Here is a 27287-nt window from a genome sequence, read left to right on the forward strand (position 1 = left end):
CATCTTTTCACCATTCAGTTTATTTCATAATGCCTTGCTCACTGTCATATACTGTACTTCAGTTCCCAATAACTCAGGAAACACTTAATAAACAGTGTGGTGTGTGTGGTAAATTAATTTTTAGTGAACAGAAAACATATGAGAACTGGTGAAGACTCACTCCTATACAGGAACAAATTTAAAAGTAAGACTCGTTAAGTCTTGCACTTTTAAAAAACAGAATTGCTTAAATGAGAAATAAAGTGGACATGACCAGACAAAACAAAGTCATTGTGCAAAAGTACTAGAGGGATATGAGACCAAGGAAAAATAGACTACCTCTAGTCCTTCTTTCAGAGTACATGTAAAGCTGGTGGAAAACATTTACATCATCAGCTTACTGACATATATCCTTCTCACTCCCCCCAGAAAGAATTTAATTGAATGTCCATTACATTAAAAATATCTCATCTCTTTTTTTTTTGCTTTTATCACCACTAAATGTCACATAAAACAAGCACTTAAAATGCAGGCAACTTCTAAGGCAACATGTGAACTAAAAACAAACTAGATACTGTATAAGGAGCTACAGGCTCCTCTATTTTGTCCGTAAGGGCATTCCCAGACCAGATAAAACATGTCCTGATGCAAAAACGACACAAGAGCTATCATACAAAGTGAACTACAGAATAGAAAAGACAAAAACATCTACACGCAAAAACAATACTGAAGTCAAAATAAAAAGGGAACCCACAGCTCCGGGTGTTTGCTCTGGAAGCTAGTTGTGTTTTTAAGAGCACAAGGAGCAGATCATGTGCACATCACTCTCTGAACTGAATACATCACACACCTTGAAGTAATAATCAGGTTTGGTGGCCTGTGGAAGGGCTCATGATCATGATTAGAAAAGGAGAGGTTAGGGATAAATATATTGATCTAAGGGGGGGGGGGTGTTTTGCATAACGGGCCACATGCGCACTGTAGAACAGGTTCCATCCTCATCACTCTCTTGCTGAAAAGCCTTTGTCTTAGTTTTTGCACTCTGGAGGACGGTGTGGCTGTCAGCAGCTGAGGAGGGGACCCACCAGAGGCCCTGAGAGCAAACGTATAGAAACACACGAGCCATGCTCATCTGCCTGCCTTCCCACCACTGCTGAAGATAAGTTCCATCCCAGAGTACAGTAGCAGGGTCTGGAGTGATCCGGATGGGCTGCAGTGATTGTTTGGTCTGCGGTCACAGAATACACTGTGAGGATGTGCAAATGTATGTACAGAGGACGCCACCTTCCTGCTGGACAGAAGTAAGGGCCTACAATGCAACATGCAGGACACAGTAGAATGCAGGTCTCTTTACAAAGCTGGACTGGGAACTGTGTGTGTGCACACAGAGCATGGGAGTGGGTAGGGTGGTAGAGCTGGGGTGAGGAAGTGGTGGGCAGGGACGGGATAGTAGCAGTTCATATGTCTCTGTCTCATCACGACGTGCCCTGTCTCTTCTGTTGCTGGACCCGGATCAGCTCCAGCTGTTTTTTGCACTTCTGGTAGTATGTGGACAGACTCTTGTTCTCCTCCAGGAGCTTTTTGTGCTCCTGCACCAGACGGGACGTGTTCTGCTGGTCCTTCTCATCTTGGTCCAGTTCAGCGATGAGCTCCTTCCTGCACAGAGGGGATATGAAGCAGTGTTAACCCTCTGAGCCGAGGCCGTTTTTGATTTGTTTACACTCAAATTCCAGACTTGTGGCACCGTCACTACACTAGAGCGCTCAGTTCTTCAGAAAGGCAAGTTCCAACGAATTCGTACCAACAATGACTTCACTGGAAAACATTTGAAGCCATGCCAATGGGCCGCATAGCGTTACATATAAATATTGCTCTGTTATCGCTGTTGGCCCGGGTTTCTGGTCGGGGTCCTGTGGTGAAAAGGAAGCAGATGAGGTGGTGTTGTTGACCCTGCTCCACTCGTTTTTGGAGCCTACGCTGCCTCACTTGGGTGGCAAACAGCCTTATCTTTGCTGATCATTCTTTCATTTTTACAAGCCAGTTTTTGCTTTGTCACTGTGGAGTACTGTACATTCCTGCTAATTTAAGGGCTTATTGCTGACCCGTTTCTCTCTGCTCTGCTGCCATTCACTGCGTACACACACACACACACACACACACACACACACACACACACACACACACACTCAGACGAAACTTAACAAAATATGTACGTCTACTAAAACAAGACACAGATGAGACGGCAACAATGTCCTTCAATGCTGACTGGGACCATCTTAACATGCAATATTGTTGACGAAAAATTACGAGACTGTAATTCATAAAATAAAAACGTTAATAAAATCTTTCTCTCTTTATGTCAGTATAATGAGACGACAAAATATTACAGGCCATATTTTCTCCCTCTAAATTTTCACTAGAACTGTGTTCATTCAGCTGTGTTTTTTTCTTCCTGTGCTTTGAATGCTGGCCAACCAGGGGCGACGCCTGGTGCGCGAAGAAAACGTTGAGGATGCGAACTCTGGTGATGAACACAACATGCTAAGGAGAAAGAGGATGTGATATTTTGGGGGTCTATATTGACAGCTTGCTTTATTGCCATTATTCTCTATATTTATCATGGATCATGCTGCGTGTCAGACTTCATCCAGCCAGAGGGAACGGTCACTCCGAGATCTCCTGTCCCTGGTCCACTCCACTCCCTCTCCAGTATGGGTTGTGTCGCTAGTACAACCGACATGCTGTGAACGGTTTATGATCGTTCCCTCTGGCTGGATGAATATTACGCATGATCCATGCACTACTGCAGCTGGGGGCTCTCCGCAGCGCCACACAACTTTCTAAAGTCTTCCCTCTCACGGAGAAAAGGCCTACATGCTTGCAGCTATCAGTGATTCAGCAGTATGAATCACAGTTGGTTCACCTCCTCCCACGTCACGGAAAAAAAAACTGATCTCCACCAAAAACTATGTAGAGTTCGCACACTGATGTGGTTATAAGATTTTTGGAAAAAACAGAACAAAACTATCATTCTCTATCATATCTATCATATCTCTATTTTGGTTCGAGCAGATTGACCAAAATGCGAATCAAAATTATACTAATCAGTTAGAAGACTAAAATGATGGTTAATGACTAAAACTAGATAAAATACATTTGATTTTCTTTCTAAAATCCCTAGACTTTTTTAAATTGTATCCAATGGACTAAAATTGCAAAAACTAACAAGGACATTAGTCACAGGACTAAGACCAAGACTAAATTTTAAAATGGCTGACAAAATTAACACTATCAAGCAGCAGGTTGAATAAGATTATATAAAAATGACATTTTGGCAAACCTGCACCATGGATGCATAGACGACAATCAGCTGGATTACTGAAGGAAACATCTTAACATGATCATAGCTTCATATTAGAAAGTTTCAAAGAGCATTGTTTCTTTCTAGGATTTCTAAATGGATTTTGGAAATCGATCCGCTGCACTTTGGGACTAAAGTAGTACTGTTTCAAAAACATTGAACTTCAGGGATTTTATGACAAATTCTTGACTACTGGAGGATTTACTTCCAAAATAAAAGCAGTATACATTTTGGAGTAAATACTGATTCTGTCTGACTTATTCCTTCATGTTCTATAAATCCGAAACGAGCTCGTTAGTCAAAGACAGCTGTTCCGACGAGCTCGTCTTCTGCAGCTTGGGATGGCGGGTGCCTTGGATTTGTCTGCTAAGTTCAACCTTTGCCTTTGAGTGGCTTTCTGGTAAAGTCACCTTAATACCACCCTGTTTATTCTGCTGGCCCTGTGGCAACACATGCATAATAAGAAACATTTCCACTGTTTGTTGTGTACTTAGAAGTACACTGAATACCCTCAACACCAAACCAAACCCCTTCTAAGATCAAATGACCTTGAAATGTGGCTGCTTTGTGCAGCAGACTTACTTTCTCTGGATCAGCAGGGCGATCTCAGTTTGTACTTTCAGGTATTCTTGGGCCATCTTGCAGTGCTGCTCAAACACAGCCATGGACTCTTTGGAGTTGGGACAGGGAGCGAGAGGCTGGGGGGAAAAAAAATCTTCAAAATCTGCACATGCATCGTAACAATATATTTATATCAGCATTAAGTATAGTCTGAATAGATAATACACCGAACATCTCACTGATGCTGCCAATTTCACATTCCACTTTTTAGATGGCATCATGTTTTCATAAATAATCCCTTCATAATGAAGCTGGTAGTAGCACTTTACAATGTGCTTCACTTCATCTTTGAGAGCACAGAGGTGAGCTGCAACACCACCAAAACACAGTGAAAGCTGATTCAATGCAGCTTGGATCGGACAATATTTGAACCAAACAGGTTGTACGTAGTGCTGTTTGCTGGAGGCTGATTGGACGGTGTACCTGCAGCTGGTGATCCAGGGTGAGATAAGCCATGGGAATGGAGTTGTCTGAGCCGTTGGTGTCTGAGAAAACAGAAGAAAGAGAACTCTGGGCTGTTTGTTGTTTCTATGACTGCACAGGAACAGTGCCGGCTCTCCTCCATAGCTCTTTCTTAAGAAAGAACCTCCTGACCGGAGGAGGCCAGCACTGTAAACCACTGATTAACAGCACGCAGGATGTCTCCAACGTAGCCTGACAGATTTACATCTGGCCACAATGACACTTGCGCTGTTCCAGCCACCGTGTTTAAAGGGCAACTAACAGGAGTGAGGTGTCAAATCCAACCTTCACTCATTTCTCTAAGACACGGACCTTTGCAGCTAACAATCACGCTTATATTCTTAGTGTCTTCACTGATTAAGTACTGGACTGTAAAGTACAGTGAAAACACTTAAAATACATTAACTTCTATAATTAATACTTTTTTTTTTTTTTTAGGTGCAATTGTGAGATTTACTAATGTTGCGTTACCTGACTTTAATTGAAAAGTTGTCATGAGTACCTGTGGGGTCATCAGGGGAGTAGTAACCTCTGCTGCTCGCCTTGTCAGGTGGCATCATCCTCACACTAGGACTGGAGGACCGGCTGCTGTTCCTGCTCCCCTGCAAGAGGGAGCAAACACTGTTAATCATCTTCGAAGCCAGTCAGAATGTTCAAATGGCAAAACGTGAACCCGACCATCAGAAAAAAAAAATAAGAATGCAGCAAAAGCAATCTGCTAAGAATGCACATTTGGAGGCATACATGTATACTAAATGAAGCTTCCTCAAGAAAATTACATTTTTAATGGTGTGACTTGTGATTTTGCCAGCTTGCAATCGTCACTGAAGAGTTGGTGCAAAATGCCTACAGGACAAAATTCCAGAATCAAATTGATGTTCCTGGAGACTGACAGCTAACAATGTCACATCAGGAAATGGCACTGAAAATGAAAAGGTTAGCTCAATGTCAGTGTGGTTTTACATCTGCCAACCATTTCTTAGTAGCTTTCTATGAAATACCACTTTTGAAATGAATCATCAGCTTTCATCACACAGCTGACTGTCAGCTGACACCGCCGCTGTGCTGTGTCAGTGACTGCAAATCCACACTTCTTGTTTCTTTATTTCCTGAGTTACTTGCCTTCAGAAAGCTGTTTATTGTATAAATTATACCATGTCCACAGAGGATTCTCGATTCTGATGGTGTGGATTAATTTTTAGTAATTAGAAGGTATAACCAAACAGCTCTAATACTGGTGTTTGTCTGCAGGTCTAAATGAATAATGTATTAAACTCTGAGTGAGGGCAGCAACAGAGCTGAGTTATTTGTGGAACAATTTTTAAAAAATGATAAACTGCTACTTAGAGAAAGTCACACAAATGTGTCTCATATTTGGGTAAATCAGGATGTCCAAATCAGTAGGAGGAGAAAAGAAAGGACTTTGGAAATAATTTGTGACACCAAGGCCAAATGTGGCAAACAACCTCTGCACGATCCATTACAACTGTGGAACAGCCAACTTGTCGGACATTATCCCCTACACGCTTCACAATGAACTACATTTGGCAAAATGTGCCATTAAAACAAAAATTATGACTGAAGCAAAAGATCCAGTTAGAATAATGAGAATCCAAACTATGAAACTATGAAGATTTGTCTCCAATGCAACAGTGGAACAACACATACCATCAAATTAATTAACAAGTTAATCCAGTGTTACCAACATAAAATGATTTAGTTTTTCTGTAGATGCTTATATGGAAATGGAATCAAAATGGTAAGAACGTAGATTCAGTCAAGCAGCCCCATGATCAGTGGCCCTGTTACCCCACCGGGAAGCTGGAGGGCAGAGTGATCCCGCAGACATCACAGCACAATTTATCTTCTTTAGCAACAACAAGATCTTTCTGGTGAAGTCTAAATAAAACGTTGACTGCGCGGGGCTGCTGGTTTACTACTAAACAAATGAAGATAATGTTTAGAAGAGCAGGTGATATGCTCCCAGCCAAGAAGCTTATTTGAAGTGGCGGTGGGGTAGGTGTGTTCCTACACTGTCTTTATCTTCTTGGAGCTGACATATACAAATGTCATGTTCTGTGACATTTTCTCCCAAAGGACTTCTTGCTTGACAAAGAATGCAACAAACACTTTGAAAGATGACATCAGTCAAACATTCACTAGAATTCACAGGAGGAAAGGAATGATGCAAGTTCAACTTTTCATTTGGAATCTGTGCATCATTAATCTCCCATGATTACAGAGAACATTAGCCAGCTGAAATCATGAAGCCATCCCATTTTTGCAGCCAAAAATGATTGCTGAAAGGAAATAAATAGTAGGGCTGCACATGACAATTATTTTGTAACTGAGTAATCTAACAAATCCTCCTTCGATTAATCAAATGACTAAATTATTGATTATTCTAAATGTATATTATACAGCAGGTTGGTGTGTTTTGGCTGGAAAAAAACAAACATGCAATTTAATTTGAGTCAGATTTTAAAATGTTACACCTGCTACACAGAACTAATTTTACCCTCTGTCTCAACAGTGACTCTGCTCCGCAATGAATGAAACCCCACAGAGCCTCTGCCATCCACCTCTAGTGTCTGACTGTGTCTTACCTGGCTGGACTCTGTGCCGAGGCCTGGCAGGTCCTGCACAGACCGACGTCTCTGAGACTCACATGTGGCTGTGGACAGGATGGACAGAGAGGAGAAAGAATGAGACCCAGAAGACTTAGACAGACTGATGATGGGAGATTGGTGCCAGTGTTTGCTCGAGGGACCCATAGCTGAACTGATTTAACTCTGTGTGTCCTGGCCTGTCAACATGTGCTGCGACATGGATGGGTTATGACCACAGTGCTTAAAGCATGCAGCCCAACTGACAGTGTATAAAACACACACACACACCACTGCAGACCCAACCTATATACAGCTGAGCCTACTTATGTGACGGCTTTGCACTGACTGGCGGGTTTGGGTTAGGGTAAGTCGAGGTCTCAGACAAGGCCCGTGGGAACTGCCAGGTACGGCACTCTCTAGTTATCACTCATTCATCAGCTGCCCAGATTAACACCAGGTCAAGGCATCCCCCCTGTAGGGTAGCTGCAGTCAAAAGATATTACTAGATATTAATAGACAGTCTTTACAGTCACATCTTTATGTCCAACTACATGTCATGACAGGGCTTGTGAATTATAGGGGATCGGGTTTATCTGGTCTAGGCTGACTACAAGCTCCGTCTATGGCACAATGAACACTTAAGGAAACATAAATTAACAAACAAGCACTCAAAAGAACACAGCAACTTGTTGGATCTTAATGTTCTGTATGTGTTGTTGCAATACTGTGTGGTCTGCAGTACAAGTAGGTAAAGAATTTGGACGCCAATTCTGGACTTGAACCCACAATTTTTCAGTTGTTGCTCTATGGCAGGGTGTACATGTATTCACCCATAACCTTTCAGTACGGGATGTTTTGTTAGATACGTGACTTTCTTTGCCTGTTGAACTGCCCTAATGCACTATACTTTAGTCCATGTCTAGCATGTGAGGATATAATTATGAAACCTATCCGAAAGGCTTTGGCAGTGGGACAGGATAGATGTATTATGTATAGATTGTGATGGCCCCAGGGCCTCTGCCGTCTCTGTGTCTGTGTTCTCTTGCAGGGTGTACTTCTTGGTGGAGTGGAGCTGAGGCCATCAGGGAAACCAGAGGCAGCTGGCCACTGTCTTCAGATTGCATAAAACCCACCCCTTCCTGATTGTTGCGGGCTTGACTGCTTGTTTCTTCTGCTCCCCAGCACCATGTCGTGTTCCTTTGTTGTCTTTTGTTTGTTTAAGTTAACCTGGCACTTTGTTTGTTAAGCTTTAAAATTATTTTTTACATTTGTTAAATTAAATTACTTAAAAAGTAAAACACCTTTTCTAGTAATCCCTTAAGTGTGGCTTCCTCTATTTGCTGTGGCCTCTGAGCTGGGCCATAACAAGATTGATAAATGCACTTCCTCTTGACACTTTGACATTATGTGCCCTTGTGGTGTTGCATATTGTCGGACAGCTAGATTGTCTACTTCCATCAACTCTTGGGTTTTCAACTGTCTCTAGCATTGTCAAATTTGTATTTTTCTGCTTTATGAGACTCTCTCTCTCTCTCTCTCTGGTTTAATTCGGAAATACACCACATTACTAAAGTTAAAATACTCTGTTTTACTCCATTTTAATGTTGTCTCTAATGTTCAATGTAAGTTTTTTATAGACATGTTGCACTTGCCTAAATGGACAATTATTTTTAATATTTGAGTTGTACTAATGCTGGTGCATTATTGACATACTGACTTTTTTATATGGTCAATATACCAATGTTTGATAGCTATAACTTTTACAGTTAGAATTAAAGCAAATTAACATTAAGCTTTACCAAAATAAAAGATTTTTCCTGCTGTACTAAAAAAACTGATTAAACATTTTCCCTGTACCTGAGGTACACAGTGAACTGTGAATTTTGTATACCGTTATAACCTGACTCAATGGCCACCAGAGATGTATGTGCTGGGGAGAATATAGTGTGTCCAGGTGTGCACACTCTATGATAAGTGCCCTACCTTTTTATACCACGCACCATGCTGACTCCCGTAGTCACCGGATTAAAGTAGCGACTCATTCAATGTGTCTCACACGCCTCCAAAATAGAAGCCTTTTCTGACATCCAGAGCTGCCCCCATTCCTTTCATCCATATCTCTGCTTGTAATAATAGCTCTGACTCTCAGTGTAAGAGAAATGAATCAAAATGCCTTTTTTTAAATTTTATTAATGGATGTAAAGACAGCAAGAGGGGGAGAACAAATTTGGCATGCTTTCTCTATGACCTCTATGCATGAAAGGCAAGGACGAGCTCCTGCTACCCATGATGTGCTGCTGCCATGTCAGAGAGATGACAGAAGGAACAGGGCCATGAGTTAGGAAGCATATCTCATCTGTGTCACCCGATCTGATGCATTATACCATTTAGATTTCCTGAAGTAAGCTAAAGATTTGTTCTTACAAACTCAAGTGATAGTAAATAGGCTTGGGCGGTATCAAGGTATTACGGTGTATCAAGGTATATGAAAATTCAGACGGTAAAACAGAGAAGCTCCTTCTATTAAGGTGTTAAGGAAATGCTGCCTTCAACGTAGGCAGGCAACGCTGTGTGATATCGTCCTTGACGCGATAACCCGCTTTACTTTCCCAGCAGTTGGAAAACAATAGACACACGTGAGCTTCAGCTGCAGACTTTCTCACTGACAGACTGGAATCTACACTGTATTTACTCCTGAACTTCAATGCTTCCTTTTTCTTCTCCGCTTAACTGCTGCTTGCTCTCCAAAAAGCGACTCGATGGCAGTTGTGAGAGGCGGGATAATGTTCCAGGACTAGTACTACAAGAGAAGGCCCCTGCCCCTGTTTGGGAGTATTTGGGGTTTAGTCCCGATGATAAAGGTGAGCCAGCTGACAGGACGAAGCTGTGCGCCATCATCTCCTTTCAGCCCACAGATGTGTGTGTATCTACAGCAACAAATGTCATCAGGTCCTGATAGATACCGCCCAAGCCTAATAGAAAGACTTATCAGGAGGAAACTTAATTATTTGGAACTAGATTTGGGGTGTAAAAGTTGACACCAGATGAGAATATTAACTCATGTTCTGCTTCAGCCAGCTAAGAAAATCACAGAGGATACCAAGCAACTCTTATGTGTGTAACTCCAAAACCTACTCAATTATTTCCTTTAAAAAAATACAGACTGCCCTAAGACACGCAACAAATTTAATACGATTAAACATTGTGGTTGGTATCATATGGAGTGACACACAGAAGAGGGACACAAAAGATCACAACAACCCATGGGCTCAGCCAAGCCAGCTCCACCTGGTCACCAGGAAGCCCAGCGGTGATACCTGTGACGAGGATCTTGGGAACATCCAGAATGGTGCCGAATGACGCCGTTTTACGGTGTCCTCGTTTATACTGGGGGCCTGCTGTGAAGACACACACATACAACTGCAAACAAAAGCATGCAGACTAAGACAGACTGGGGGCCCACAGCCGGAAATGTGGGCCACACACATGCAGAGCATACAGTGTACGTGCAAAGGGCAGCATGCACCCCGTCCATTCAGACGCTGAGGAGCAGTACTGCGTAGACTGCCGGCAGCCACTGCACTATTTTTCTAAGCACAAACATCAGCAGGCATTCAGCTCCAATGCTGTTTGGATCAAAAGTTTAACATGGCAGTCTAAGGACAGAGGGCGTTGAAGCTCAGTTTACAGGAACTCTGTTCATGAAAGTTACATCCAAGTCTGAAAACAGAAACAGCAAAAAACAAACCCTCCGCGACCCTGTACGCAGGATAAGCGGTTGACGATGGAAGGATGGAAAAAACAGAACAAAACATACACTTAAAAAAAGTCAATACTCTTGTTTTTGTCAGAGCCTTTAAAAGGAGGAGAGATGGTCTGATGGGCCTCAGTGATCAGAGGCATCTAGATGGGCTCATAGAGGAACCAATATTAACCTCCAAGTGATAAAAGCACGTGAGTAAGAATCTGACTGGGGCGTCAGGGGTGGAGTTTTCCTTGATAAGTAACTGTTCTGCTTCCACGTGTCGCTCTGTGCTGTGTAATGTCTGGAATTACCTGAAGGTGTAAATGGCATCTTGGGCTCCAGCTCTGACAGGTCAGCACTCATTCTTTTGCTGTCAGATGATGCCATGCACTGTGTTCGTGAAGGCAGACTCTCAACACTGCCCCCCCTGGACAGAGGCAGAGTCCTCAATGGGTCTCCCTGTAAGAACATAAGAAAACTTTCACTACAGAAGATTTTTGTGGTATTTATGCATTTATTATTTGATAGTCACAGTAGAGAGACAGGAAAGGCAGAAACAGAGGGAGTGACATGCAGCGAAGGGTCTGGGCCAAACCCAGGACTCAGCCAGGGCCCCCCAGAAGCTTGTCTTGATAAGATTTTTTTTCTATTGTAACTTCTATCTATATCCATTATTACAGAGAAAATGGTTCTCATCACAATGACGAACTGTTTTACCTTTGGCTTGAAGTGAGGAGGAAACTGAGGTGTAATCTTGATAGTGTCGTTGCTCCCTTGAGAATCACTGTGCTCCATGTTTGCGTCGCTTTTGTTGCTTGTGCTGGTACCAGTGTAGTCCACATATGAACCTGTAATTCCCCAAGACACATGACACGAGAGAGGTTTTACAAGTTTCATTCTTTCTCAAACGTGGTGCCTCTCATCGAAGATTTGACATTATTTTTGTATTTAATAGTCCACAACACTTTACAATATTTGACAAAACTCTAAATAACTGAAAATAAATTCCCATGGCCGCCTACATTCAGATATCTACACTGATTCAGTGCCAGGTCTGTGCATTCACTAAACAACAGACTTTGCATTACCACAAGAAGTCTGATTTCTTTCTGTAAACAGCCTAACTAGTTATATGGACTAGTGCACGAGTTGCAAATGATGTGATTAAAGCTACCCGAGGACCTACATTTTACTTTTCTACCGTGGGCAGAGAAACTCAGACATGTTTGTTTCAAACACAATTCTTGGATGCTGAGGAGTAATGAATATGAATTAAATGATTTTTCCAGCTAACGCTGTGGGGCAGCTGTGGCTCAGGAGGTAGAGCGGGTTGCCCGTCAATCGGCGGTTCAATCCCAGCTCCTCCAGACTGTGTGTCGAAGTATCTTTGGGCAAGATACTGAACCCCGAATTGCCCCTGGTGGCTGTTCCACCAGCGTATGGAGTTAGTTTCTGTTTGAGCACTCAGTGAATGAATGGATGAATGGTGAATACAGATGTAGTGTAAAAGCGCTTTGAGTGGTCGGAAAGACTAGAAAGGCGCTATACAAATACGGAGCATTTACATTTACTTATTGCTATCAAGACAGGGATTAGCACCTGTGAAAGTAAACTAAACATAAATGAGTGAAATGTAACACATTTTCTTCCTACATCCTTCTGTGTTGATATTGGATGCTGGAGACCCATGCATTAACTCCCTGTTCTCGTCTAGCCCAAATGTTTATGACTCTTGTACCTGTAGTAGTTCCAGAGTTGCTCTGTCCCTCATCTGAATATTGGTATGGATATTGCAGGGGTTCATCAGATCCTGGGAAGTACTGCAAAAAAAGAAAAACGTGTAAGTAACTTTAAATTTAACAAATAAAACTTCAATTCAGATTTCTTTCATTGCTTTAAAGTGACCCCAAATGAACATCTTTCTACCTAAGCTTGCTGTGTAGGAAAATGTGGGGTTGATATCAATATCATAACTAATAATAACTTCATTTCAGGTGTTAGGGTTAGGTGAACTATACCCTTAACACCAACCTCTTCTTCACCCAACCCAGTACCTCTGGGTAGACTGCTAAAAAGGTTGGTTTCAGTCTAGTTCAAACTTAAGTGTGGAAGCAAAGCAGACTATGATTTATGATACTAGATTGTGCATTCAAAGTCTACACTATCACTGAATCCTTCTGCTGATAGTTTAATGTCAGGAAAGCAAACTTAATCTGTTATCTACTGTATATAACAACCCAAGATCGTCAAAAGTAACCACCACTTTCTGCCAGTCCTCAATCAATTTATGGTGGAAATGTTTTTTTATTTATGAAAAGTGAAATTCAGGTGGCAGGGGACAATTCAAAATCTAAAAATATAGCAGAACAGAAAACTTGGCCAAAAAGAAACTGTGTCAAGAAGTTGTCAAAGTTACTGACTGGTGCACATGTTTTGATTATTTTATCATCAGTAGCTTCTTGTCTTTCTAACTTTAGTTAAATAAATAAATAAATAAATAAATAAATAAATGCGTGCAAATAAACTTTCCTCATTGCTTGTCATTTGTTATTTAACATTTCTTGTTACAAGCCATTATTCAGCCATTCTTTTAACAAATGCTTTCAAAAAGTGATGGGGACACGTCCCCAGCGTCTGCAGTGGAGTAAAAATTGAGGCATTCACCAACTTTCTCAATTGCCTACAACAGTATGAGCCAACTGTTCTCTATGTGAAGGACTGGTCAGAGCAACTGTCTTACATAAGCTATGACGTTTATGTACGCAACATTACAGCAAATCATGTGAAACAGTTTCATTTTGTGTTTTACTTGGTTTAAACTAGATAATGTGAGCTTGCCTGCAATTATATGTGTGATAACTTTCAGCGACCACTTGATCAATACAACAAAATTCAAATAGGCCAGGAGGGAACAAAGATGAAGAGAATAAACTGAGCGATGAATAATAGTATAGGCGGTGTAGCACAGGCACAACCTGGAGGAGGATCTGCTCTAAATGACTGTATTAGTATAATATTATTACATTAAATTAAAAGTATATTGTTAATTTAATAGTAAACTGTAAGTGTGATATTAATATATTCATTATGTTACTATATTCAATATAATTTCATATAACTTACCACTAGTATAATATTAATTCAAATTACAGCTGTTTCAGTTTTGGGTTGTTTTTTATTCATTAACTTTGAAGAAAAATGCTCCAGGCTACATGATAGTCTCCAACCTTGATTTTAGGCTGCTAACTCGTCAATAATCATAACCGTTTATGCAGAGTTCAACATTTATAAAGTTTGTTGCAGCACATCAAACTTTTTTTCAATCCCGCTCCATCCAGGCTGTGATTGATCTGTGCACAAACAGTGACAGAGAGCGTCGGCTTTATGAGAAGTTGAACGTGTTTCAATAAAAGGCACGATTTAGCTAAATAGCCAGCTAACGTTAGCCAAACCCACATGCTCCTTGAATTTTCCCTGTTGGCTTCCCAATTCAGCTGCTGGTGGCGCATCTCGCTCTTGTTTTTCAGGAACGGGGCTGTTCAAATGGTCACAGAGCGACTGGCCACCCAGGTTAATTCTGTTACTCCTGATCGCCACTCCGACTATGTTTTGGACAATTAGCATTGCGGGTCCAGCGGGGTGGGAGATTACTGTCGGTTGTACTCGTAAATCATATTCCGGTGTGCACGGATCTATTTTGGAGCGTTTAAGAGTCAAATAGGCGCACTTTAGATCCCTGCGCCTAACATTACAGAAACGAATCACACAGTTGCTCTCTGCCTGTCTAGTATTTTTGGCTATGCATTATAAATAAATACGTTCACCTACACTTTTAGCAAACAAACTTTTGAACAAACAGGATTTTCATACTGAAAAAATTATCTTCAAAATTTAATACCTTGTTAAATGGCAATTAAGACCTTTTAATGGTCTTAATTTTCGCAAAATTGATTTATCACCTTTTAGGACCCCGCGGACACCCTGTGTAGATACAACGGGTAAATGCAATACTGCAAATAACATTACAACTATAGCTATGGTATTATTTTCCTGGCTCTTTTTTCATAAAGACCAATTCATGTTCATTATGCTCTCTGTGATTCAAGTATTTGGTCATGTTTATTGATTAATTCATTCAGTTTGATGAAAGCCTTACAGAGAGGGTAATCAGTGTATGATTATACCTTCATTAGATGGGTCATGATCTTTACTATCTCCTCCATGGAAGGCCGCTGGGAGGGATCTTTAGACCAGCAGCGTGTCATCAGACTCTCAATGGGCTTCGGCAAATTTTTGATTAAAGGAGGTCTTGTTCCTGAATGTAAAAAAGAAGAATTAAGGCCATAGCTTACCCACAACAACTAACTTGTTCATAGACAAGAGAAGAAATATTGCAAAAAGATGCTAAATCAATCCAGATTCAGTGGTAAAAATATTAACCATGGCCCCAGGTATTTCATTAGATCTTGGGCCCATAGTGAACACTGCAGCTATTATTAGTGTCCCATTAGTATTCTCCTCCCACTACCTCTGTGCTAAGGCAAACTGCAGGGAGCGCTGCACACGTGAAGCTGCTCTCTTCTGCCGGGCTCTTAACTTTCAGTCTCCCAGCAGGCCTAGCAGGTCAGGCATGGCCTTGGCATCTTCTGGCTTCTCCAACTGCCAACCCTACCCCCAGCCCCAGTAAGCGACTCACCGTTGTGCACAGCCCACATAATACGAAAAGCTGGTCCACCAATTTCATCAAAGGGCTTCCTGCGAGTGATCACCTCCCAGAGAATGATCCCCCAGCTGAACACATCACACTTCTCGCTGTAATTGCTGCCTGAAAGCACAGAAGAACGCACAGCAACACTTATCTTCTTTTAAAAACAGGGAAAAAAGCCTCCCGTTGACATCGCTGATTGACTGATAAAAGTAATTCTCTGTGGCACATTTAAGATGAGAGAGGGGATGTGCTGGGAAAGCACAGCAGCTTTAATCTCATCTCTGCTTTCAGGGGGGAGAAGGATGAAAATATGGGAGCAATTTTTACCAAGGAACAGCTCCTGTGTTGCTTAATTACTGGGCCTATTATTGCAGAATTCAAGTGCACATCACACATCTATCCTAAAACTGCTGCACTGAGGTGTCCTGATAGCATTTCACACTGATGCAAATTAGTCGTTAAGCGTTGAGAAAGGGCAAAAGTGAGTTGTTTAATTGCACTAGAGTCTTGTAGCTTGCCTCCAAAAACAAGATAATGACCTGGGCATAAGATTCAACCGCCATCTATGAGTACAGTACAGTGACTCAGAGGAAACACTGATGTTGAAAGAATCTTATATTACATGACTGTCTACAACAAGGACCTGCAACTTTGAGATTTCACACTAACGTTACCCATTTGAAAGAGAAGCTAGATAACTTTGTTTGGCAGGAAACTGTGTTAGATCCTTGTTCAACTCACTTTTATTCACATGTCCCCTCCGACCTGAACTACAGACAAGTGGCTCGCAGATAAATTTAGAATATGTCAAACACTACAGTTTAACTGCTCATTATCGTTGGCGCTATTCCACTGATCCAGACAACAATGCGCAGCATTAGCTGCTATAAGTGATGATTCAAAATATTTAGAAGTGATGAACTATGGAGAAATTACTGGTGTAATGTGAAAAATTGAGGTGCTTTTTTTTTTTTTGCTACAATCATGATACCGGCTAAATGTTGTGATGTCTGTCAGCCATTGCCAATCAATGGATGGCATCATCTATCGGCCCAACCCCATTGTGTGGTGTTAGCCAAGCGGGAAGCTTCCGTTCAGAGAACTGAGTAAAACTTGCAAGTCCCTTAAACCTGCATTCTATTGAATGGCCAGCAGGGGGTGACTCTTCTGGCTGCAAAAAGAAGTCCAGTTCCATTAGAAATAAGGATGAAATGACCCTGCTTCTGGGCGGCACGGTGGTGCAGTGGTTAGCACTTTCGCCTCACAGCAAGAAGGTCGTGGGTTTAAACCCCAGTTGCCCTGGCCTTTCTCTGTGGAGTTTGCATGTTCTCCCCGTGTCTGCGTGGGTTCTCTCTGGGTACTCTGGCTTCCTCCCACCGTCCAAAGACATGCAGTCTAGGTTAATTGGCGACCCTAAATTGTCCTTAGGGACAATGTTCGTCTATGTGTGGCCCTGCGATGGACTGGCGACATGTCCAGGGTCTCGCGCCCGATGTCATTGGCTCCAGTCCCCCCGCGACCCTGTATGTACGGATTTGCGGTTGATGGATGGATGGATGACCCTACTTCTCAGCTGATTTATTCCCACAGTAAACAATTTCTTGATGAGTTTATGGTCTCAGTCGCTAGTTTCAAGTCTTCTTCAACACAGCATGATGTTCATTTAGTAAATTATGGTCCCATTTAGACGAAGATAGACCACAAAAGCAGAGTATGCTTCAGGGCGGGATTATCTGTGACCAGCGCCGCTAAAAAAAGCTTATTAGGAGTTGGCTGTTCACTTTCTCTGGTGAGTACATTTCGTTTTAAGCCTACTATTCACCAGACAAAATTGTCAGCCCTGTTAAAATGACAGTTAACATGAATTACAGATGTACCTAGCTAAGTAAGCTAGCTAGCTCCACACATGGCTGTTAGCTCCACCGTCTCGTCGAAATATGGTCACGTCCGGTGCCGCTGGTTGCAAAAAAATCAACATGGCGGTGCCCTATCGGCCAAACTTGAGGCTTCAAAACGGCGGTCCACAAAGCAACAGGTGACGTCGCAATGACTACGTCCACTTCTTATATACAATCTATGGTTTAAGCAGACTGTGTTGGTCTATTATTGTGACTTAAATGAAGATCAGATCACATTTTATGACCAATTCATGCAGAAATCCAGGTAATTCTAAAGGGTTCACATACTTTTTCCTGCATCTGTATACTTTATCCTGAACAAAGTCCTGGACCACAGACATGGATGCAAGTTCACTGCTGGGTACTGTGTTTAAAAATATAAGTTACATTATATCTAGCCACAAAACCAGGACCTTTCTCTGTATTCCTTTTCTCTTCATCTCTTCATGTACTAACACACCCACTCACACGCAGTCCATGCATCTACACATACACATCTGGAACCCACAGCATGGAGCCTAGACTCCAGCTGTGCCCCACGCAATTGTGTTGAGGACAAGTAGAGTGTATCTGCCATTTTGGATCCTAGACATATAACCAAGCCTACCCCTACCAGATTCCAACACATTTTAGCAATTTACTTAGAAATCAACTGACAGGGCAGGTATGTCAAGCAGGCAAAGCTCTTCAACTACTTGGAATGCCACTCATACTTGCCTTCAAATACCTCTGGGGCCATCCATGCAGCACTTCCCTTGTTGTTGGTCATGTGGGTCTGAATGTCGCATGCTGTTCCAAAGTCACATATCTTCAGCACAGTGCCGCCTGCTACAAGAAGCAGACTGAAAGAAGAAGAAAAAAAGAAATCCTACTAGAAGCTACTTCAAACCTTAAATAAGATTTAAGAGCTGTAACAAGCTACTGGTACAATGTACAGGCAAACACAGTGGTTTCCAACTACTGGAACCACACGAGATAACAGACTGGTGTGTTAGAAAAGTAAGTGATGAATCATTAAATACAGTAACATATGTGTGTAGTATAGTAATGAATTCATCTACAATAATCCAGAGTTGACAATTTGTCACAACATGTCAGAACAGATCTCAGGGAAACAACCTGGTCATTCCCAGACCGTCCTGCCAGGACACTTCTATCCACAAGAGCACAGTAAAAGTTTATATTTTGTATTTTAACAAACAACAAACTATCCTTCTTGGTTTTGCATGTTCTTTTAAAATGCTATTGTCAAATCTATTAATAATGTAGTAGTAGTGGTACTATTGTTTTAAATTGTCAAAGATTTTAAAAAAATAAATATTTGGGAGTATTATAGGGAGTAATACAGTACTATGACTTGCATAAAAATACATGACAAATTAGGTAGTCTTGCTAAACAGGTCTCACTAAAATATAGGAAAGGTGGTTGCTCCAGTTTTGAACACATAAAATGTTTTATATAAATAATAAATTACAAATAAACATGTAAACACTCTTCAAAAAGAGCTTGGGAGAGAAGTTCAAAACCTGCCTATATTAAGACACAACACTCTACATATGCAAGCTCTGTACATCTTTATAACAACACATAAGAAACTACATATTTTTGATCATGTGGCTTGCAATACTGTGTGACTCAAGATAAAGTTTTACACTTGTGACTCACAATATCAGGCAGCCTGACCAATTAAAATGTGAAATAGTTATAGAACAACATGAACTAAATCAAACAATTTTAAAAGAAACCACAAGGTCATTTGTTGGTACAGTGAAACAAGAGACAAGAGTGTGAGGTGAGGAGGAGCATACTTGGGTGGCTTGAGGTCCCTGTGAATGAGAGCCTTTGGTTTCATGCCATGGAGATAGGCCACGCCCTGGGAACACTGTAAACACCAGCTCATGGCATGGGAAGCAGTGTAATAGGGGAGGGGTTCAGCACCATGCAGCACTGTGGACAAGAGAGCACAGTCACATCCACCACCACAGACAATCAACCTCCAGAGGAACCAAACACAAAATGTAGTGCTTCATGTCACTGTCATACACACTCACATACACAAGGCTGACTACCCTTTTCTTATTATAGCATCTTTAACAAGTTAATTCCTCCTGGAATTAACCAGCATAGAGCAGCTCCCAGGAGTTACTTTTATAGAGATTCAGTGACTAGGGAGGAGAGGTACTTGTAAAGCACAACAGAGGGTCCTATAGTGCGGGACTCACATCCTAGAAAACTTGCCAAGCTGAATCTCTTAAGAATGAAAGCTGTTTCAACCACTGATGTGTTGGGAAAACAGATACAAGACCTACTCACATAATGAAACACTCATGCATACATTCATTACCTGCAATGAATTTGAGTTGAGATGCCTCTAATTGCATGTATAGTATAGATTTAAATGGTTAATTCAGGTTTATTACTACTTTGGCCAAATTTTTTGTAGTTTTCATCATTCCTATCAGTTATGATCACATGGTCCTCAGCAGAGTACTTGCTGAGATCTGGGAACAAAATCCAATAGGCCAAGAAACACGAGGCAGTCGCACGATCAGATGTGTTTTAAACAAACAAACAAACTGTTGCTCCACATTATCTAAACTCCTTTTACTTGGAGGTCAACTACCTGAAATGTCTCCAAAGATTCAGATTAAATCCTTTATTGCCATTTCAACATCCAGTAGTCAATACAGATTTGATTTGGTAAGCCCCCACAAAAGAACAACAAGACACACTTCACATACAGCAACTACCTTCAGGCATAAGAGTGAATAAGAAGCCTAGGTAATAAAAAATCAAACAGGTGGTATTATGCTCATTTTCAGGTTCAAAATCTTATTTAGGGGTTGTGAGGTTACAACTCACGGCCCAAGGAGAACAACAAACGCACGTGTGCACATTTTCAGCTGAGGACTGCAGCTTCAGCTTCAACTCAACAATCAATCAGGATTTCAGTTAATTGCTGAAGTTGCTGTTACCTTCCGCTGGCACGACACCGGCTGCTTTTTGTTCAGTTGCCGTCGTGCTGTTGCCGAGGCGACATAAGTTTCGTTTTACGGTAGAAGGACTGTGATATTACAGAGTTGTTGTTTTCTTTAGCTTGAAATAATAACATATGTTGGACACTTTCTTCTTTGTCCCTCGCTATTTTCTCTCTCTTCCTCCACTTTGCAAACAGCGCCATTAATAATACGTCGTGTTCACAGAGTAAGGGCAATGTGCGACAGTAATAAATGTCCGTGCGAAACACTGTGCCGTATAGTTAAATGGATTCAACAAAGTATCAATGCAAAGAATTTGTGTTGATGCATTTTATAAATTGATTTTATCGATTTAATTGATCGTTTCAGCCCTACTACATGTTGCCGGCCAGCTTGGCAACATGGACTGGAGCAAGAGTTTCAGAGTGGTGAGTTATTAATCTGTAACAAAAGTCTCTTTCATCCATAAAGTTTTAACTGAGCTCTGTCTCTACATCACAGAAACAACTTTATGTCCACTGACTGCCTGGATGGCAGCTAGTGTTTGGAAGGGAGAGGAGAGCTGTGTGCTGCAGCTCACTGTTTTTCCACCGCTGTTTTCGAGGGCGTGTCAGAGTAGCCGCTTGGCGAGCGTTGTATGAGGCGCATTTAAAGCGGCTGGACTACAATCCAGCTGTTTTCAGGCGGTTCAGAGCAGAGTTTTCTGTGGGAGATGGGAACTCCCTTTGGGCTGGACTTTGGCCTTTTTCATTTTGCAAACCTAGTACATGCACAAAAAAGATGTATAACTCAACTCAATAAAGGAGAGAGGGAAAAAGCCAAAAAGCATAATACCACCTCTTTAAGACAAGTATTCACATAAGAATGCCATCAGTACCACAACCAGCTATGATTTATATCATAATAGCGGCACATTGACGATTTAAAGGATAAGGTCTCAGACGGGCTCTGGGCAGGTGCTGTCACAGAACCTGGCTGTCCTGGTTCTGATTCTTTTCAGTCTTTTAAAAGAGGGGATGAAGTAAAAAATATGATCAGCGTGGTGAGAGGAGCCCAGAGGAATATTGCGTCCGTTTTTCCATAGTTTAATTGTGTAAATTTCACACAATTTAAATTGTTAAATTTTAGTGTTAAATCTATTCAATTCGCCCAGCAGATTTCGTTAAATAAGATTTTAATGATTCGTTCGCTTTCCATCTTCTTTTAAGTTAAGGTTTAAAAACAGAATGAGTAGGATTTCCCCCAAAACAATCCCTCTCAATCATCTCTTATGATGCACTGGAAGTGTGTGGCATTGTCAGTGTCTGTCAACCTTTGAGTTTACAAACCAATGTAGTGAGAGGACTGTCAGACTTGCTAGTGTCTGAAATGAGCTGGTTTTTTTGCTGACATTAAAGAACTGATACAGCAATGTTGTAATTTATAGCATTAGCATGCGCTTCGGGTGTCCAGGCCCAACTTCGAATGTTGTTTACATGCCACAACCGATAATCCAATTCATTCTGCCTTTAACTAACCTGAGGGTTGTTTTAAACCTGACGACTGTCTAACAGTTTGTCTTTCTTAAGCCTGTGGGACTCCTTTTTAACTATGTTGCCACATTCTCAGATCTCAACAATTGCCTCGGAAAATACAATTGCATTATTATTGATAGTAATGATGGTCAAAACTCTGAAAACAAAACCCAAATTTCAACTGACATATATCCTTTCCAGAAAACAGTAAAGTACCTACTATATTTTAAGAACTGTGGGTAATACTTTTTATTGTTTTGTGATAAATGTGATCAGACAAATGTATCTTTTATAAAACATATAGTATAGTATTACTGCATAGTGTTGTTTGTCGTCACATTGCACCATTTCCCAGGTCCACTTTCATGCAGGGACAAACAAGGCTGTACTGTTTAGACTAGTTTATAAAGGAATTGGACAAGTGACTGGACATGCAAACAGAGGGTCAATTGAACAGGGCTGCTTCTCATGTCTGTGCAAAGCTGTGTTCATTTCACTACTAGTAAAGTGGAACATCTGCAAACATTATTGTTTTCTAACAGAACATGTAGACTCACCATTGTACAATGACCCGCCTTCAGCATATTCCATCACAAGGCAGACCTGATGGGGAGAGAATCGTCAACTCACAGATTCCAGGCAGACAATACAAGCAGAAATACTATTCTGAGACACACCATTACTGTGCAAAGTGGAATATCTATATGGCTGTATAGTTAAGAGAGCATAATGCTTAATAACATTCCTGTTAACTTACTGGACTATGGCAAGAGCCATACAACTTCACAATGTTGGGGTGATTCACACGTGAAAGCTGTCGGAGCTGGAGACAAAGAGGAAACATTATGCACAACTCCACCTCCAGACATGTCGTTCAACACCTTAAATATACAAATATTTATCTTGTCAAGTACTTTGCCCAGCTACTATAGACGGCAGTAGTATGAAGTTAAACTTTGATACTAGAGCTCGACTCTGTGTCTCACCTATTGTTGTAGTAGTGAGGAAAACTCACAAGTGGAACAGACAAGTGCAACTGTACCTCAACAATAAAGGCTTTCCTCTCTGATTCACTCTCAATGGTCTTGATCGCGACATCTTTGCCTTTCCATTTGGCTTTGCACACAACCCCAAAAGCTCCTCTTCCCACCACCTGAAAATGGAGAGTTAACAAGAAAGTTACTTACGTCACTAAGTAACCTTCTGCACGTTCATATAGCGCATTAACTGAGTCCTGTCAGTGCCACGGACAGAGCACATACACAACCACACATACCTCCTCAACTTCAATATCCTCATAGTTGATTTCTTCAAACGGATATCCAGGAGGTGTTTCAAGTATATCGGCGGGTGGTAACGTTAGAGACATTACTAGCTAACGTCAGCTAGTAACTTACTGAAAAGCAAACAAATTGCAGACAGAAAGATCATAAATATTAACGTTTGATCACAGTTAATCTGAGCACAAGGATGCACACACTTGCTTCAAGAAATCTATCATAGGTAACGTGTCGTTCCCCATGACAGGGACATGGCTGTATAAATACGTTAGCTGATGTTACTTTAAAAACTGCAGCGCGGTTACTTAACACACACATTCTGTCCAGGTTGTCGAACAAGATATAACGTTAAGGGCTTAACGTTAGCCTTCTGGCAGCTAGTATGATGCAGTCAACCAACTGGCTAACCCCACAGCTTAACTAACGTTAGCAGGTTTAACTGTAACGTTAGCTGCCCTAGGAAAACTGTCACTGAAACGTAAGAGTGCCCAAAGTTTTCGAATACATAAAGCTAACGTTAACTTACATATCTATAGCATCACCGTAGACTGGCGCTTACGACAAAGTAACATCACCATACCACAACCGCAAGTAAAACCAAGCTACTCAAGGCCTAGTGTTTGAGCTAGCCAGCTTACGTTAGCCGGCTGGCCTGTTGATAACGCAAGCTACCGGGGCTTTTTAGCTTCAACAATCCAACCCTTCGCAGTTGACTTCTCACCAGCGCCGGCTCTCTGGACATGGGGATATTGTCTACTATTTATGTACGGAAAACAGAGGAATAACGTCCATTTTTGAAATTAGTCTCTCTCCGTCTACTTGACAGCCAGACATAACTTTTTCACAACTCGTCTAGCTGGCTTGCTAGGAGTGTATTTTTATTCTTCGCAGGAGCAGCTCCATCAGGAAGTGTGCGCGCATTGCAATTGTGTCCCCTGTGCACTGAACAGGAGCTTTCATTCCAACCTGAACACAAGGAAAGGCTCGCTTCAATGTTGGAACATTGTGAACTGAAGCTAATTTAACTGTCTTATGTCCCGCCGGAAAGTTTAAACGGTGACAAAACATCATACATCATATGACGAGCATTTGCTTACGAAAACTTTATTCTGAAATATATTTAGTATGTTAGCCTAAATTAATATTATAGCAAATCTTGTTAGAGAAAACGTAACCTTACAAAATTTCCCACTGAGATGTTGTGGAGGTGAAGCGTAAAAAAAACATACAATGGAAATATTCAAAAGACAGTACCTCAAACCTACAGTATGTAGCCTACAGTATTTGAGTAAATTCTTTTATTTTACACCTATAATCCTACAATAACAATTATTTAACAAAACATTTTTAACTCTAATTTATTAGCTTTTTCTGCATATTTCAACTGCTTCCTCAGTGGATAGTCTTTGCTTAGACAAAAGTTAGCCTCAGTCTCTGACTAACCCCATCCACTGAAAAAACCTGTGAAAAGCAGTAGAAAGCTCCTGAAAAAGTGTTAAGCTACTGTTTACAAGGTCAAGAATGAAGTGTCACACTTGCAAGTCTAATGTTATAGTAAAAAAAAAGGTCTAAGGCACTCCTCTGGTAAAAAGACTTGGTTATTTAATGGTGAAATTCTAACAACATAGACAATGTTAAAATACAGCTGTAACGGCACAAACAGCCTTCGTAAGGGTGTAGCCCTGAGCACACAGTGCACTTTAGTATATACAGGTGCAGATCCTGTGGGTGACGAATGAAAAGCATGAACACTAGACGGCTCTACAAAACGTGCTGAAGGAAGAACAGATGAGAGAATGAGAGAAAGAGAGTACAGACAACAAGACAAAAATCAAACAATATTCTAACAATACATAACAGTTTACAGCAACGGCACCAGATCACATGCACCAAAACAACTCTAAAAAAACAACATACTTAAATCAGTTTCTTCTTTTAGCCCTGGGTAAGCTGGGCCTGCATTTGCTGTATATAAAATGTTTCTGTCTGGATTGCTGTTGTGTAGGCTACATCATAAAAGTGCTTAGCCATAGGGTAATCCAAAGTTAGTCTTCTGATTGCATACTTATGCATTTAGTCGTCTCTTTGTCAGACATGTGTGAAAGCAGCCACAGGCACAAGATAAACAGTACACAACAAGCATAGTGTTACAGGTAACGAACGGACTTGCTTGGCACTAATCTGTCCCATTGTGAAGGGACTTTTGAAACTGATTTTAGGAGGAGATGGAAAAACTTACCTATGGAATATGGTCACTTATAAGAGGATTGGGATTTGTTAGAGAGCTTCACCCCATGTCAAAGTGCACCTGCTCTTGCCCTAAAGATTTTCTTTTCCTTTTCTTTTAAAGAGTTCAGATCTATAGGTACACCGGGCCATTTCTGTAAGCATCCTGGACAGTTTTGTAGCCTCTAAGTCAGATTGTAGCCTGCTTTTTTAGGGCCCTACTGAAATTGATGCATTTATTTTTCTTCATTAGGGCTCTAGCAACGACTGCAGATTCGGATAAGGAGAAGAAACAGAATTTCTTGACAGGGAAAACAGAGACGTGCTGCTCTTGCTACACTAGCAAGACATTGTCAAATTGTAAGTGAAAAGATGAAAATGATACTAAGCCTTTACATTTATATTTAATAGATACTGTACACATATAATTTCTGAATTCTCAGTGTGAACAATTAACTCTCACAGTCAGACTACACCCCCTCCTGGGGAAACTTGGACATGGCACATTTTCACATCACATACAGTAATCTATTACAACATTTTGTGTGATTTTATTGTCACCTAGCTTACCTAGTCACATATTTCATTTCATGACACTGTGTCATCAGTTTTAACAATTTATTTACAGCATGAACAACCATCTCAGTACTGTGCACTGAACTGAAAAGTTCCTGTCTTGGCCCTACACATGGATGGCCAAAGTGACCTGTGGCCAGACTTCCCCCTCTCAACACCCACTGTAGCTCATCTCGTCCACATCCTCTGCTCTCCATTTGACCATGGCTGGAGCCATGACCTAGAGGTTCTGGTGCAATGTCTTACTGTTTCATCTTAAGAGCGTTTGACATCCCACGTGATATCATCCACAGGGTCGCACACATAATAATCAGGCTCAAAAGCAGGGTCATCTGATGTCCACCACCTGGCTGTCACATAAGAATCAAGCCTCCAAGTGCAGATCCTCAGTGCTACTTCAACAGGAAATTGTTCAGATGCAAGCAGTGTGTGACCACCAGTGTCAGTTTCTGGACTTATAGTCGGACTTATTGGCTCAGTCCATGATACCTTAGCTCTTAAAAACGGTCCTTTGTATGTTCAACAACTGTACCTAGCTGAAGGGTTTTCTAGAGGATGGTGGATATCCTTGTATGTCATGGCCCATCACACTCATCACACCATACAGGGAGTGAGCAGTGCAGTCACAGCAAGGTCAACAGGCAGCATGCAAAGGCTCATTCTGTGTTTGAAAGGCCATTTGGCGTAATGAAGACCAGGTGGTGATCGATATTTTTCAAGGCTCTGGAAGTGCACCCTGCTTTTGCAGTAAGGTCATTGCTTGTTGTGTGTTCCTACACAACTTCTGCCTCAGAGACGGAGACACACTTGAGCCTGTGGAAGAGGCACTGGTGCCAGTTGACGGAGGTGGTCAGCTTCAGCCAGACTTGTGTGTGGGCACATCGCTGCTACTCTTTCAGCTCCAAACACCTTAAGGGGACGTGTCAAAGTCAAAACTCATTCACACAAATATTTCATTTCAAGTTTCATTCCATGTAGCAAGTTTCAATTGCTAATAGTGTTAAAAGTTATTACAAAATACGCCCTGTTACTTATTCCTAACATTGTTAAACCCACTGGAAAGTTGTTGTGTTGGAATTTGCTCTGTAGATATTAATTCAGTGCTTATCAATTTTTGAAAAATGTTTTTTATTATTATAAAATAAAACAAACATTGATTTTCATATTTTCAATAGTCTTTAGATAGATCGATTAGATTAGATAGATTTAACAGCCTCTCCTGCCTGGCCTCGTCTCACCTGGCCCTCTCCTCTGCCCTCTCTATCAGTTCCAGGATGACATCACACCGTTGCCTTTTGGTGCTGGCCCTGGCTCCTCTGACCTTACACT

The 27287-nt window shown here is 41.3% G+C and overlaps 1 protein-coding gene and 1 long non-coding RNA gene across 6 annotated transcripts; one reads left to right on the top strand and one right to left on the bottom strand.

Annotated features, from left to right (window-relative positions):
- On the bottom strand, positions 1–24088 carry map3k7 (mitogen-activated protein kinase kinase kinase 7). Of its 5 annotated transcripts, none has more exons than XM_038726483.1 (18): positions 23878–24088; positions 23153–23272; positions 22919–23029; positions 22634–22699; positions 22434–22479; positions 19193–19331; positions 18101–18225; positions 15474–15602; positions 14962–15092; positions 12516–12597; positions 11495–11625; positions 11089–11236; positions 10350–10430; positions 7030–7097; positions 4926–5025; positions 4385–4446; positions 3923–4038; positions 1–1635 (listed from the first exon to the last, which is right to left on the bottom strand). In XM_038726483.1, the coding sequence occupies exons 2-18, from the start codon at positions 23243–23245 to the stop codon at positions 1455–1457; spliced, it is 1809 nt and encodes a 602-aa protein (XP_038582411.1). In that variant the 5' UTR covers positions 23246–23272; positions 23878–24088; the 3' UTR covers positions 1–1454. The 5 variants fall into 5 exon arrangements, with proteins under 5 accessions (XP_038582411.1, XP_038582410.1, XP_038582412.1 ...); XM_038726482.1 differs by having other exon boundaries at positions 23795–24088; XM_038726484.1 differs by having other exon boundaries at positions 10350–10427; positions 23683–24088.
- A 1408-nt stretch (positions 24089–25496) lies between these two features.
- Positions 25497–27077, top strand: LOC119908675. Its single transcript, XR_005445322.1, has 3 exons — positions 25497–25539; positions 25636–25742; positions 26011–27077. It is a non-coding gene; the product is annotated as an uncharacterized LOC119908675 (long non-coding RNA).
- Positions 27078–27287: the final 210 nt, after the last annotated feature.

The sequence above is a fragment of the Micropterus salmoides genome, unplaced genomic scaffold (genome assembly GCF_014851395.1).
Source record: "Micropterus salmoides isolate LMB-PRFRI ecotype aquatic unplaced genomic scaffold, ASM1485139v1 Ms_hic_scaffold_18, whole genome shotgun sequence".
NCBI lineage: Eukaryota > Metazoa > Chordata > Actinopteri > Centrarchiformes > Centrarchidae > Micropterus > Micropterus salmoides.

What these genes read in the sequence shown, in the direction of transcription:
- map3k7 (XM_038726483.1), bottom strand. Translation starts at nt 23,245, where the DNA reads ATGTCTCTAACGTTACCACCCGCCGATATACTTGAAACACCTCCTGGA. An exon ending in GGCCCCAGAGGTATTTGAAG is followed by an intron (nt 15,603 to 18,100) that starts GCAAGTATGAGT and finishes CTGTGCTTTCAG; the next exon opens with GCAGCAATTACAGCGAGAAG. An exon ending in CTCCTCACTTCAAGCCAAAG is followed by an intron (nt 11,237 to 11,494) that starts GTAAAACAGTTC and finishes ATGTTCTTACAG; the next exon opens with GGAGACCCATTGAGGACTCT.